Source organism: Nannospalax galili, unplaced genomic scaffold (assembly GCF_000622305.1).
Source record: "Nannospalax galili isolate Female #2095 unplaced genomic scaffold, S.galili_v1.0 scaffold933, whole genome shotgun sequence".
Lineage (NCBI taxonomy): Eukaryota > Metazoa > Chordata > Mammalia > Rodentia > Spalacidae > Nannospalax > Nannospalax galili.
Genome location: NW_008333281.1, coordinates 1,473,072 through 1,486,969, shown reverse-complemented (window position 1 = coordinate 1,486,969; position 13,898 = coordinate 1,473,072). Strand labels below are relative to the sequence as shown.

General features: G+C 51.5%; 1 protein-coding gene across 1 annotated transcript in view; it reads left to right on the top strand.

Annotated features, from left to right (window-relative positions):
* The window catches only part of Atp2c2 (ATPase secretory pathway Ca2+ transporting 2), a 74,354-nt gene that overhangs the window by 26,009 nt on the left and 34,447 nt on the right, over positions 1-13,898 (top strand). Inside the window, exons 4-10 of the mRNA XM_008827911.3 lie at positions 2,431-2,520; positions 5,054-5,089; positions 5,193-5,254; positions 6,710-6,818; positions 11,890-12,039; positions 12,115-12,183; positions 13,000-13,075. Coding sequence (XP_008826133.1) covers positions 2,431-2,520; positions 5,054-5,089; positions 5,193-5,254; positions 6,710-6,818; positions 11,890-12,039; positions 12,115-12,183; positions 13,000-13,075 — 592 coding nt within the window. The remainder of the gene's footprint in view (positions 1-2,430; positions 2,521-5,053; positions 5,090-5,192; positions 5,255-6,709; positions 6,819-11,889; positions 12,040-12,114; positions 12,184-12,999; positions 13,076-13,898) is intronic.

The window sequence follows — 13,898 nt, the reverse complement described above, 5'->3', positions numbered from 1 at the left end:
TAGGGTCTCTCTGTAGCCCCAGCTGTCCTGGAACTCACTATGTAGACCAGGCTGGCCTTGAACTCACAGAGATCCATCTGCCTCTGCTTAAAGGCGTGCGCCACCACGTCCGGCCTTCAAGGGCCACTTTTCAAGCAGGAATACTTAGCAGTTGTATGCACAGTCCTTTTCTCCACTCACTGTGACTCCTCACAGTGGCCCAGCCAGGGCCTCCCATATTGAGGCCTCTCAATCTCCGTCCTCAGTTGACTCAGGGACACCTCTGGGGGCAGGGGGGCAGCTGAAGGCTGAGTGTGTGCTCCCCATGGACACAGGACTTCTTTCTGCCCACACCCACTTCTATCTAATGTCCACTGAGGTGCTATGAGCCAGCCATAGGGACCCTCCCTCCCATTTGCCTCCTCCAGTGACTGGCAGGCTTCCCACTGTGTCTCAGAGAGGTCTGAACAAGGCTTACCCCTTGCTTTTGGGTGATGGGTCCTACCTTGTCCCTTAAATGGCTCGTGGAGATCTGTGGAGTTAGTGGGGGGTAGGGTGTTGTTTGTACATTGATGACATCACCCTCGGGGGGAGGCCTGCAACTTCTTGGATGGGTCTAGTGGTGTACTTTAGAGCAGGTCTCAGGCTTTGGGATCTTCCCTTCTCAGCAACAGACCCAACATATGTGTCTTAGACCCCAGTGCTGGGGCATGCATGCATGCCACTGTGAGATGGGGTTCTTTCTGAAGGTGTGATGACTCTACATCCCATTACATGCCACTCTCCTCACTCCAACCCCAACCCTCCCTCCCCAACCTTCCCCAACCCTCCCCAACCCTCCCCATTTGTTCCCATCCCTTTCAATCCCTTCGAATTCCTTCATGTGATCCTGGCAGGGCCGGATGGAAAACTTCCTATTGGATCAGGAGCCCTGATTCAAGACCGGGATCCTGGTGCTCAGTAGCCACTATTCTCCCATCAACCGGTATCATGTGCTATCCGTAGCCAGCCTGGCTCTGCTGGCCATGGCCATTTATTGAGTCCTGGGCAGGCCATGCTCAGTTCCATGTATCTCAAGAGGCAGGAGAAGCTGGCCGCAAAGTCTCACACCTGTAATCCGAGCACTCAGGAGGCTGAGGCAGGAGGATTGCTGTGAGTTCAAGGCCAGCCTATCTGACATAGTGAGGTGCCGATTCCAAAACAAAATGGCTAAGTGGGATGTGGGTGCCTGTGATCCCAACCCTTGGAAAGCAAAGCAGGAGGATCAAGAGTTCAAGGCCATCCTTGACCACATAGCACATTTGAGGCGAGCCTGGGCTACATGGGACCCTGACTGAAAAAAGGGAGGTGGGGGAGGGAAAGAAGAGATCAGATAAAAGGTTAGTTGAAAAGAGAGAAAGAGAGCGATGTAGAGCGAGCACACTGGAAGAAGTCAGAGGCAGCTCCAGACTGAGCCAGTGGTGACGATGTGGCAGGAAACCCCAGGTTTCCAAGTTCTCATCCACCGCACCACAGACCCAGTTCTGAGTCCTGAGAAGACTGGGGAGCCCAGGGCAGATGTTATCTGTGTCTTTTTTATGGTCGTCTCCCAGCAGACAAGTGGAGACCGACCAGTGGAGTCAAAGGTAAATCATAACCTGAACCAAAATGTGTCTGCGCAGCTCAGTGTCTATACGCAGGACACCTGCTGGGCCCAACTCAGGGCTGATGGCTGAGCTACCCCAAGCCCAGCTGGTCCTCCCATGGAGGAGGAACGTGTGGTGGCTCCAGGGGTGATGGTAGGGTTTCAGTCCCTTCATGGGTCACACCAGCACATACTGAGGTGCTCCTCTTGTAAGCTCATGAGCAGTGGACATCATGTACTGGATCACATTTCCCTTTGTGCCTTGGTTGTTGGGAAGCTCAGAGCCAGTGACTTATGTTTTAATGTTCTCCCTGATCCTGACCTTGGCTCTGCCTCTGATCCCATTTCTGTGTGTTTCCTTTTAGATCTGTAATATGTGTCGTCATGACACAACGATGATAGATAAATCGGTAACCAAAAGTCGTTTGGGGAAATCTTTGGAACTCCTTTTCCTAAAAGGAACATCACTGGAGTCTCCAGAGCCTCTTAAAGGAGCAGAGTGACTGTGGTGCACAGGTTTTGAGGGATATGGTGTCGTGAGAGAGGACCATGGTGAGCAGTGAGGTCATCCATCCAGGGTCCTGAGATACAGGGTGATGGAGAGGCATGACCAGAAGAGACCAGGAACTCAAAGCCAAGGCCAGAGTCTGGGTGTGGACAGTGTCAGGATTACACAGTGTGGTGGCCTTTCCCCCATCCCTGTCCTGAGTTCTCAGCCACTCTAGGGAGGATCTGGACTCCTCACGTGACAGTCCGAGCCACCCACGTTCCTGCAGGCAGAAACCCCCACTGTGCAGTTAGGAGCCACCCTGTCTTTTGTCTTTCAGTTCAGGAACCCCCTGATCCTGCTGCTGCTTGGCTCAGCCGCCGTGAGTGTCCTCACCAACGAATACGAGGACGCCGTCAGCATCGCCCTGGTGAGTGACCAGCAGCCAGCTGCAGGTGGGGTGCCCAGGACTGGCCAAGTCTTGGCTGCCGATTATTTTTTTAATTATTATTGTATGTATGATGCATGTGGGCGCATGTGTGTGCATACAGAGGCCAGAGGACAGCCTCAGGTGTCACACCACTCAGGAGCTGTCCACATTGTTTTTTGAGACAGTCTCTCAGTGTTCTGGAGCTCACCAAGTAGGCTAGGCTGGCCGGCCAGTGAACCCCAAGGAACTTCCTGCCTCCCCAGAGCTGGGATCACACGTGTGTACCACTATGCCTGGCTTTTTGTGTGGGTTCTAGGGATTGAACTCGGGTCCTCAAGGTTGCAAGGTAAGGACTTCACTGACTGGCCCCCTCCCCAGCCCCGCTGCCAGCGGCTGTATAAGGGGGAACGTTTAGTGCGAGCAAAGAAAAAGGCAGAACAAGTCCACCCCCCCTCCCCTAGTATTAAAGGGGTTATAAGATCTCCCCTGTGTGGAGGGGCTTATTTGAAGGTAGGGTGCTCTAGTACGGGTTTTTGTTGAGGTAGGCCACCCCAGTATTGAGGGGTTTATTTACGGTAGGCCGTTTTCCAGGCTACACTACAAACAGCTAGCACAGGATTCCTTCCCTCTGGGATCTAAACACTGATCTTGGCCCTGACCGTGTTACAAAATGACAAAATGTTACTCCCTGTGACAGAATCCCTGACAACCATCTCCCAGGAGGATTTATTTTGGCTCTCGGAGGGAGGGTAAGAGCCCGACGGGTGGGGAAGGCATGGTTGTGGGAACAGCACAAGCATGGGGCAAGAGGCTGCTTGCTCACCTCTGGCAGACTATAAACCTCCACGCCATCCCCAGTGACCCGCTCACTCCAGTGAGGCCCCACCACCCCAAAGGTTCTGCAGACTCCCCAAACAGAGCCACAGTTGGGGACCAAGTGTTCAAACACATGAGCCTGCGGGGGCACATCACATCCAAGGTACAGGACCCTTGACTCACTACCCAGTGGTGGCGGTGAACCTTTTACATTTTCTCACTTAGCTGAAACGTACGTTAAAATGTGATCATTTTAAAGTGAAGAATCCGGTGGAATTCAGTATGTTCATGTTATGGTGCCTCTGTCTAGTCCAAAAGCATTTTCAGGGACTGAAGAGATGGCCCAGAGGTTAAGAAAACTTGCTGTTCTTCCAGAGGACCCAAGTTTGGTTCCAAATACCCACATCAGCTGGCTCACAACCACCTGTAACACCAGTTCCAGAGTATCCAACACCCTCCTCTGGCTTCTGTGGGCACTACACTCACATGTGCACATACACAGACATACACACACATATACACATAATTTAAAATAAAATCTTTAAAAAGATAAATTTTTCATTGTCCTGAATGAATGACATATACCACTAACAGACATTTCCTCCTCCCTCTTCATCTAGCCCAGCCAGCCTCTACTCTCCCAAGCTCTGTGGGTATAATCATTTCACAGATACAGAGCTGCGTACTGTAAGGTTTTCTGTGTCTGGCTTCTGCAGACACCTTTTGACGACTGTCACTCCCGCTCCATTCCATCCGTGTAAGTGACGCTTTTAAAATACAGAAACAGGCCCAGCCTGCACCGTGAAACGCTGCTTCTGTTTAAACAGCTGGGGTGGAGCCACACCTGTAAATATGGAAGGAAGAGGCCAGGAGGGGATGGGTGCAAAGAGCAGCTTATAAAGGAACGTGTCTGGGTCACGTGATGCCCTGATGAAAGTGTGCAGAAAAATCCAGAAGGGTTCTCCACTGCATGAAACCCTGGGAAGTAGAATTTTGTGTTTTTTCTGCTAATGGGTAGGGACATTTGTGTGTTCTCTAAATTTCTGTACAGAGCGCTTACTTTGCAAAAAGAAAGGAATGTGCTTTGTGAGTCTGTTTAGCTGTGGTTTGGGGGACAGAACATAATGCCTCACATATCTAGGCAGACACTTACCACTGAGGCCGGTCCCCAGCCCCTCACTGGGGGATTCTAGGCAGACACTTACCACTGACCCACACCCCAGCCCCTCACTGGGGGATTCTAGGCAGACACTTACCACTGACCCACGCCCCAGCCTCTCATTGGGGGATTCTAGGCAGGCACTCTACCTCTGAGCTATGCCCTCAACCCCTCACTGGGGATTATACGCAGGCATTTAGCTCTGAGTCACACCCCTAGTCCTTCACTGGGGGCTTTTTGGCAGACGCTCTACCACTAAGTCATGCCCCAGGCCCTCAGGATCCTGGGGGATTCTAGGCAAGTGCTCTACCACTAAGCTATGTCCCCAGCTTTTTTTTTCCTTTTTCAGACAGTGTCATTAAGTTATCCCAAGGAGGGCTTGAGCTTGTGGTCTTTGCCTCAGGCTCCCCAGCAGCGAGGGTTACAGGGCTGCAGCACCTGGCCTGGTGCGGTGTGCTTTCAGAGGCCCCTGTTCTCAGCCTTCCCCTTCACCAGGCACCGGTGCTCACACCCTTCCCCCTTCCTCCCCCCTCACCTCTCCCTGGTCCTGTTTTCCAGGCTGTACTCATCGTGGTCACTGTCGGCTTCATCCAGGTGTGTGTGTCCTGAGGTCCCATCTGGGTGGGGTGACTGGGGCATGACGGGAGTCCTTTGGGGTTCCCACCTTTGAACAATATATCTGGTGTGTTTCTGCCAGGAGTACAGGTCAGAGAAGTCTCTGGAAGAGCTGACCAAGTTGGTGCCTCCTGAATGCAACTGGTAAGTCAGAGCTACCCTGGACTGAAGAGCCAGTGAGTGGCTGATGAGTTTTGCAGACGCTTGGCAAACATTCAGTCCTTTGTAATGTGACTGGGGAGAAAACCTGGTCTCTGCCCTGGCCGTGGCTTGCTGTGTGGCTTTGGGCAGCCTGCTCTACCTCTCTGAGACTTAGCTCTAACTCAGGGTAAGTGACCTGGGATATAAATGGAGCTGAGCTTCCTCTCAGGAGAGAGGGCTCAAGGGCGCCCTATGTTCTCAAAGAAGTTGGGCCAGGACTCAACAGGCCCAGTGGCAAAGCACAGGTGTGGATGGGTGTCCTTGGATGGGACCTGTGGAGGGTGTCCTCTGAATGCCCTGTGGCCCTGGGCAGGTGACAACCTCTTCCTCACCCAGACATCATCCCTTCACCATTTATTATCCCCAGTCCTATCAATGATTTTTTGGGTTTTAAAAAAATATATTTATTATTTTTATTTTTTTATGTGTATGAGTGTATTGCCTGTATGTATGTGAGTGCACCTGTGTCGTGCAATGCCTCAGAGGTCAGAAGAGGGCTTTGGATTCACGTGGAACTGGAGTTAAGGACGGTTTATAGCCGTCATGTGGGTGCTGGGAATCGAACCTGGGTCCTCTGCAAGAGCAGTCAGTGCTCTTAACTGCTGAGCCATCTCTCCAGCCCCTGGTCTTTTGTGTTTTGAGACAGGGTCTCCCTCTAGCCCCAGCTGGAACTGGAGTTATGGGCAGTTGTTAGCAACCATGTGGGTACTGGGAATTGAACCTAGGTCCTCTGCAAGAGCAGCCAATGGTCTTAACTGCTGAGCCATGTCTCCAGTCCTGAGATACAAGAGTTTTAAAAAATAGGGACTAGAGAGATGGCTCAGCAGTTAAGAACACTTGGCTGTTCTTCCAGAGACCAAGGTTTGATTCCCAGCACCCACATGGTGGTTAACAACCATCTATAACTCCAGTTCCAGGGGATCTGACACCCTCTTCTGGTCTCTTTGGGCAGTGCACACATGTGATGCACTTACATGCAGGCAGGACACTTAGAAACATAAAGGTAATAAAGAATATATACCAAAAAAAAAAAAACACACTAAAAAGAGTTTAAAAAATAATGAAACTATTAAAAACTTAAGGATTTGCCTATAATTGAAAGAACAAGAGGCTAGAGAGATGGTTTAGCTATTAGGAGCACTGGCTGCTCTTGCAGAGGACCCAGGTTCGATTCCCGGTACCCATATAGCGGCTAACATCTATCAGTAGCTCCAGTTCCAGGGGATTGGACACTGTCTTCTGACCTCTGTGGGCGTTGTACGATATACACTTACCTACGTGCAGGCAGTATACTCATACCATAAAAATAATAAGTAAAAGCAAGAACAAGTTGGTGCCTGTTCCAGTCTGTCAAAGTGCACGTAACTGGGCGTCAGTCTGCCTTCTCTCTCTGCACAGCCTGAGGGATGGCAAGCTCCGGCACATACTCGCACGAGACCTGGTTCCTGGAGACATCGTGTCCCTCTCCATTGGAGACCGGATCCCAGCAGACATCCGACTCACTGAGGTGAGCATCCTATGACCGTCATCCACACACACCAGCTCATCCCGAGTGAGCAAGCCAGTGACTGCACGTGGCTTAGTCCCACCTGAGAACAGCTGTCCCGGGGCCCCTCAGCTTCAGTTTCCAGTTTGTTACCCACAATCCATGGTCCAAAAATATTAGTAATTGTCCTTGTGAAAGATCGAGAGAGAACTCATATAACTTGTATCATAATCTAGTCTTAGAGTTGGACATCCTCTAGGGTTGGGAGCGATGGCTGAAGGGACCATCGTATATCAGCCCAGCACATCTTGGTTGTGTATGTATGTTATGTATATTTATGTCTATGCTGATATACATGTGTGCACGTGAGTGTGGGGGCCAACCTATGACGTGATTTTTCAGATGCCATCCACCTTATTTGTTGAGACAGGGTCTCCCCTGTAACCCCAGCTGGCCTGGCACTCACTATGTAGACCAGGCTGGCCTCAATCTCACAGAGATCTGCCTGCCTCTGCCTCCCTAGTAGAGCCGGGCTAAAGGCGTGCACCACCACCTTATTTTCTGAGACAGGGTCTCTCACTGTCCTGGAACTTGCCAAGTAGGCTGGACTGGCCAGTGAGCCCTGAGGACTCACCTGTCTCTACTGCCACAATGCTGAGTTTATATGTGCATGCCACCACACCAGTTCCCCCATCCATGGGTTCTGGGACTCGAATTCAGATCTTCCTGCTTGCAAGGCAAGCATTTTACTGACTGATCTATCTCCCCAGTGTTGGTTATGTGGTTTATAGAGCAGACCAGAATGGCAGGCTCACCCAGGGCAGAGCTGGGAGAGGAGACCCGCACTGAGAGGGATCCAGAGAGGCAAACCATCAGGGGCAGCAGAAGTCTCACAGCAGACTGGTTTAGTTTGGGGATCTCAGCAGGGGTCAGCCCCCGTCTTACCTTGTGGGGCTCAGAGTCAGCCCCTGGTGGAACCGTGCCTGGGGCTGTCTGAGATGATCCTATATTCTGGAGAAAGTGTTGTTGAGTGACAGGGTCGGCTGTGTGATGAATCCTTCCAAGAACAGGTGAGCCCAGCTTGGGGCTCTCTCAGTGAGGAGGGTGGAGGCCAGGTAAGTGAGGGATTTATTACTGGTGCTCTCAGAATTGCGGGTTCCACAGGAGGGGTGATGCGGGTGGAGGTCCAGGCCTGGGACCTACATTTGTGACACTGAGTCAAGGTCAAGTGTGGGCACCCTGACACTTTCAGATCTGCAGCAGGAAGGCAGATCCTGGGTGAGAAGGGGCTCTGGGACTCGCTGCATTGGCACAAAGAAGAGCAGCGCCAAGAGACTGGCTTTGTGTCCTGGGGCTGCACACAGGAAGGCAGATCCTGGGTGAGAAGGGGCTCTGGGACTCGCTGCATTGGCACAGTATTTGGCCTCGGGCTCTGTGTCTGAGATCAGTGCCTATGCAGACGCAGGAAGTTGTCAAACAGCCCCAGCCGCCAGGGAGGCTGGGAGAGCCAGTCTATTTTCTGTGTTCTGATGGGGAGGGGTTGCTATCTCCAGGAAGGGGGCAGGGCCTGGGTGCTGTGCAGCTCATCAGGACCCTGTTGCTGCAAGGGCAGGAGGAGGCAAAGAAGAGCAGCGCCAAGAGACTGGCTTTGTGTCCTGGGGCTGCACACGAGCCTGGTTTTGAGTTCTAATTCTAAGCTATGTGGCTTTGAGCATTTTACTTGACCTCTCTGTGCCTCAGTTTCCCCGTATGTAAGACAGGAGATAATAGCTCTGGAGTCGTTACGAGGATTAAATAACTCCATAGGTACAGAACTTTGGGGACTCTGGGTCATAAGATGGGCGTGCATGGGGAGCCAGGAAATCTTGGGCTTTTAGTCCTGGCCCCGTGTCTCCTATTGTGTGACTTAGGGAGGAATTCACCTTCCTGAGTTAATTTCCTTCTATTTAACCTTCTGTCCTTTGGATGAGCACTCAGTTTCCTCCTGCCTGAAAGGGGCTGGCATTTAGCCTCACTGCCCAGGGTTACTGGGAGGACCACACAAGCCACAGTGCATAGTGTGCCTGGCCCAAGATTTCACGGGCGATTTAAGTTTTTGCCACTCTGGCTCAGCCATGGTTTGTTGGTCCCTAAGTAACTCCCTGATGCTGTGGCTGCCTCTCACCCTCAAGTTCGCTTCAGTCACAGGCTGCACATTGACACAGCACAAAGGTGATACCGTCATGCCCCACACGTCCCTCAATGGCACTTTGTAGCTCTCTGGGATAATCAATAGCTTCGTTTATCCATAGCAGAAAATGTCCATCAGTGATGAGGCTCTGAGCCTCATAGTGGCCCACTGAACGTGCACTTCACCACCAGTGGGTGCTGGGAGCAGCAGGCTCTGGCTTTTGAAGCTGGAGAAGGAGAGCCACCATGGCCCACGTATGGCTGTGGGGTCTCAGAGTGCTGTCTTCTGTTGATGAGACAAAACGAAGGCTCTTGATCACAGGTCGACCTGGCTCTGTTCATTCTAAAGTGAAAAGAATTGTACGGAGCTGTGAGAACTCTAAGCCATGCTTATCAGGGGGTCAGAGTGCTGCTGGAGACCAGGCCCACTGTGCTGGGGGGAACAGGAGCCCCCATGGGCCTGGGGAGGAAGGGAGCCTCCATGGACCCCATCCTCTGGCACCACCCCTGGGGTGGCCATGCTGGGGCTGTGTGGGTTGTGTCCCCAGCTCCAAGACTCACATCTCTCCTTAACTCCTAACCTCATCCCCCAAGATTATGTCCCCCAGTCCCAACAGCCCCACACAGCCAACAGCTCCTCCTCATTCCAGACCCTGAACTGAAGGGAAGAGACCAGAGTTTCCTCGTCTGTGGTCACACACTGTGTAGCTGCCTTTCAGGTCATGTGGACAGTGATCACCCTGGCAGACTCAGACCCCTAGTGATGCCCCAGCCTCGTGTGTTTGTACTCTCTGTGATGTTGGCCCCTCCCCTGCTGAGCGAGGTCTCAGCTCACATCTGCCTGCCTCGCTGGAGGGCTTCGTTTCTTGTCCTGTGTTCCATCCTGCACCACTGTCTTCAGAGGCCCCTCCTCCATAGGGTACGGGCCTCAGCAGGGCAAGATCTTTCCGTCTGCTGCTTCCTAGTACACAGGGATCACCTGCTCATCATAGAGATGGGGGGAGTGGGGGACAGGTGTGCAGACAGCACATCCCATTCCAGGGGACCACACCACCTCTCCACCCTGCATCTGTTTGGCCCCACGTTCCTTCTGTCCTTCCCACCTCCCTGCCTGACCTCAGGGCACTCACCCGGCTCCTCTCTCCATTTCCTCATTGAAAAGAGACTTGTCAGTAAGCCTTTCAGAATTAAAAAAAAGGTGCTGGCAGAGAGGGTCCCATCCACCTACTCATCCTTTACAAATACCTGACTGTGGCTGACTTGTGACTGTTACACCTGAGTCTCCAGCAAAGCGTTGATAAGGGAAAGCCAGGCTCCTGCTGACACGTGTCGCATCTCCTTAGGCCCCTCCCCTACAGCTTCTTGCCTTGTTTTGTTGACCATGACATTTTTTTAAAGATTTATTACTGGTTTTTTATTTATTATTTTTATGTGTATGAGTGTATTGCTTGCATGTATGTGCATGCATCCGTGTTGTGCAATGCCGCAGAGGTCAGAAGAAGACTTTGGATTCCCCTGGGACTAGAGTTAAGGATGGTTTGCAGCTGCCATGTGGGTGCTGGGAATCGAACCCGGGTCCTCTGCAAGAGCAGTCAGTGCTCTTAACCACTGAACCATCTCTCCAGCCCCAGATTTATTTTATTTTACGTGTATGAGTGTTTTGACTGTATATATATCAGTGCACCCATGATATGCACTTGGAGGCCAGGGGAGGGGGCATCAAATCTCCTGGAACCAGAGTTAAGGACAGTTATTAGCTGCCATGTGGGTGCTGGGAACCAAACCCAGATCCTCTACAAGAGCAAGAGCAATAAGCACTTTTAATGATGAGCCATCCCCAGCCCTGTCCATGACAGTTTGGAAGACACAGTTTTGTGTCCCGAAGACATGGCCTGTCCCAGGCACCATCTGGACAGCTCTGGCCAGAGTCCTCTTGAGGACTCAGCACAGGCCTGTGGCTGAGATTTTCAGATTCAGACTCCAGAACCAGAGAGCCCCTCTCATCTGTTTGCTGCTACCTAGCTGTGGAAACACGAATGTTGCTTGAGCAGTCTGTGCCTCAGTTTCCCTCTGTATGAAACAGAAGAAAATTGCACCTTCGTGGATGCGAGAGGGACACTAAGGTATGCCTAGGAAAAGCTCAGCTCAGGCCTGGCACACAGTAGGTTCTTTGCAAACCTTAGCACCTCTCCTCCTCATTGGCTGTGTTTCTGTGTCCTCACACGTGTTACCTTGCATGTGTGTCTGTGTCTGTATGTATGTATGTATGTGCACATGTGTTTGTGTCTGTATGCGTAGGTGTGTCTGTGTATTATGTGTATATATGTGTGCTTGTGTGTATGTATGTATGTATTTATATGCATATGTCTGTGTGTCTACATGTGGGGGGGAGGTGGTTCTCTCCTTCTACCAAGTGGGTCCCAGGGGTCAAACTCAGGTCATCATACTTGGCTACAAGCACCTGTTCCCACAGACCCATCTCGTAGGCCCTGGTCCTACCCTCTTAACATCCCACAGTGGGGATTAAATCTTAGCACACAGGCACCTGGGGACACTCACACTGTCCAGAGCAGAGTCCTCAGTTACTGTCCGCATAGCTCTCATGGGAAGATCCACAGTGGACGGTGCTGGGACAGAGATGGGCATGGGGGCTTGGAGAGGCAGCGGTGTGTTCCAAGGCACAACTGAGTTCATGTTTTCCTGTGTCGTCGATGTTTCAAATAGCATCAAAGAAGGCATGAGATTTGCATGTTTTCCTGGAGAGGCCCTGAGCTCTGAGCTTTTCTGATTCTATGATTCTGACCCTGGCTTCCTGCAGCCAGCACCTTCCCATCTAGCTCATCTGTTAGGGCTAGATGCCATTCCAAGCCATGCAGACCCTCTGGAGAGCAAGAGGGATCACAGGTCTCCCCTTTGCCCCCAGGTCACAGACCTCCTCGTGGATGAATCCAGTTTCACAGGAGAAGCTGAGCCTTGTGGCAAGACGGACAGCCCGCTGACGGGTGGTACAGATCTCAGCACCCTGAGCAACGTGGTCTTCATGGGGACTCTGGTGCAGTGTGGGAAGGGCCAGGTGAGTCAGGCCCAGTGCGGGAAGGGCTCAAAGCTGTAGGCCCAATGTTTACGGACCTCTCTCTCTTGAACACAGGGGGTCGTGATTGGAACTGGGGAGCGGTCTCAGTTTGGAGAAGTGTTCAAGATGATGCAGGCTGAAGAGGTGAGAGAGGCAGAGCTGTGGGTGGGTGTAGCCAGCTCCAAGTGAGATTGTTCTAAGCCAGAGAGAGAGCCCAGCCCACCTCCAGGAGGGAGGGAGACAGGAGAGATGAGAATAGACTTTTCAAGTGTGGGTTTTTGTTTGTTGTGGGTTGGTGGTTGGTTGGTTTTTTGAGACAAGGTCTCCCTGTAGCCCCAGCTCCCTGGAACTCACTATGTAGACCAGGCTGGCCTCCATCTCACAGAGTTGCTTCTGCCTCCCAAGTGCTGGGGTTAAAGGTGTGTGCCACCATACCAGTTAAGTTTTAAGTGTTTTCAACTTAGCATATGGGCTTGCAAGATGGCTCAGTGGGTAACTGCTAAGCCTGAGACCTGAGTTCAATCCCACATGGTAGAAGGAGAGAACCAACTCCCAAAAGCTGTCCTCTGACCTCCACACACCAATCAATCAACCAACCAATCAGTCAATCAATCAGTCAGTCAGTCAATCAATCAGTCAGCCAATCAATCAATCAGTCAATCAGTCAATCAGTCAATCAATCAGTCAATCAGTCAGTCAATCAGTCCATGTAATTTGAAATTTAACTTATCGTCAATCAATCAGTCAGCCAATCAATCAATCAGTCAATCAGTCAATCAGTCAGTCAATCAGTCAATGTAATTTGAAATTTAACTTATGTTTATCAAGTATAACTTTCAGATCTGAAGGGCAGAGGTGGTGAGCTCACGTGCATGGCACCTGTGCGCCGTGTGTGCTTGTCACACTTGGAGTGATGGAGAGGGCCTGTGGGATTGTAACAAACATATCTCCCCCTCACAGACACCTAAAACTCCACTGCAGAAAAGCATGGACAAGCTGGGCAAGCAGCTGACAGTGTTTTCATTTGGCATCATAGGTGAGCACACATTTCCTCCTGGGTTCTGGAACCCTTCCCGGGGCAGGCAGTGGAGTGGATCAGACTAGGGAAGGCACGCACTGAGATCTCCAGGTTCTTGAGTCCTAGAATGAAGAACTGGACAGAGACACATAGGTAGTAAAAGGAGACCATTTGTAAAGGAACAGAAAGTCATGCCTAAGAACGGGATTGGGTGGGAGAGCCCTGCTGAGTGTCATGACTCTTCACGGGTCACTAATGCAGCACTGCCAGGACTGTGAGATCTCACCCTGTTTCCTTACCCATGCCCTGGTGTGTGGAGGAGTCCCGTCTCTCTGCCACTGGCTCCTTTGTATGTTAGTCTTCTCCACACCCTGGTCTCCTGCCACACATGCCCATCTCTTGTGAGTCTCACCGCACACCTGTGTGAACACTGGGGTTGGGATCTGAGTTTCCAGCCTGGATCCAGCAAGAGGTCTGTGTTGGCATGGGCTGGGTGTCCTAATGGGCATCCCCCGCTGCAGTGGCCTCACACAGTAAGCAATTGGTTCTACTGCAAAAACAGCCCAAGGGTGTGCTGCTGCCAGTGGCTTCCTCCACTGCCAACTCAGGCCCAGGCCCCCGCTGTGTTGTTGCTCTTCCTTCCTCTTTCAATCCTTAGAGGCCGTAATTATACCCAACCAGCTGAGGGAGGAGAGGAGGAGATCATGACAGAGGGGAGTGGGGGAAGATCTTGGGGAATGCAACAGAAGTGAAGACATCAGTTTTGCCTATTGCAAAAAGAAATAGAATCTTTTATTTGTTCTTTGACAAGGTCATACATGTAAAAAATGCATCTTAATCA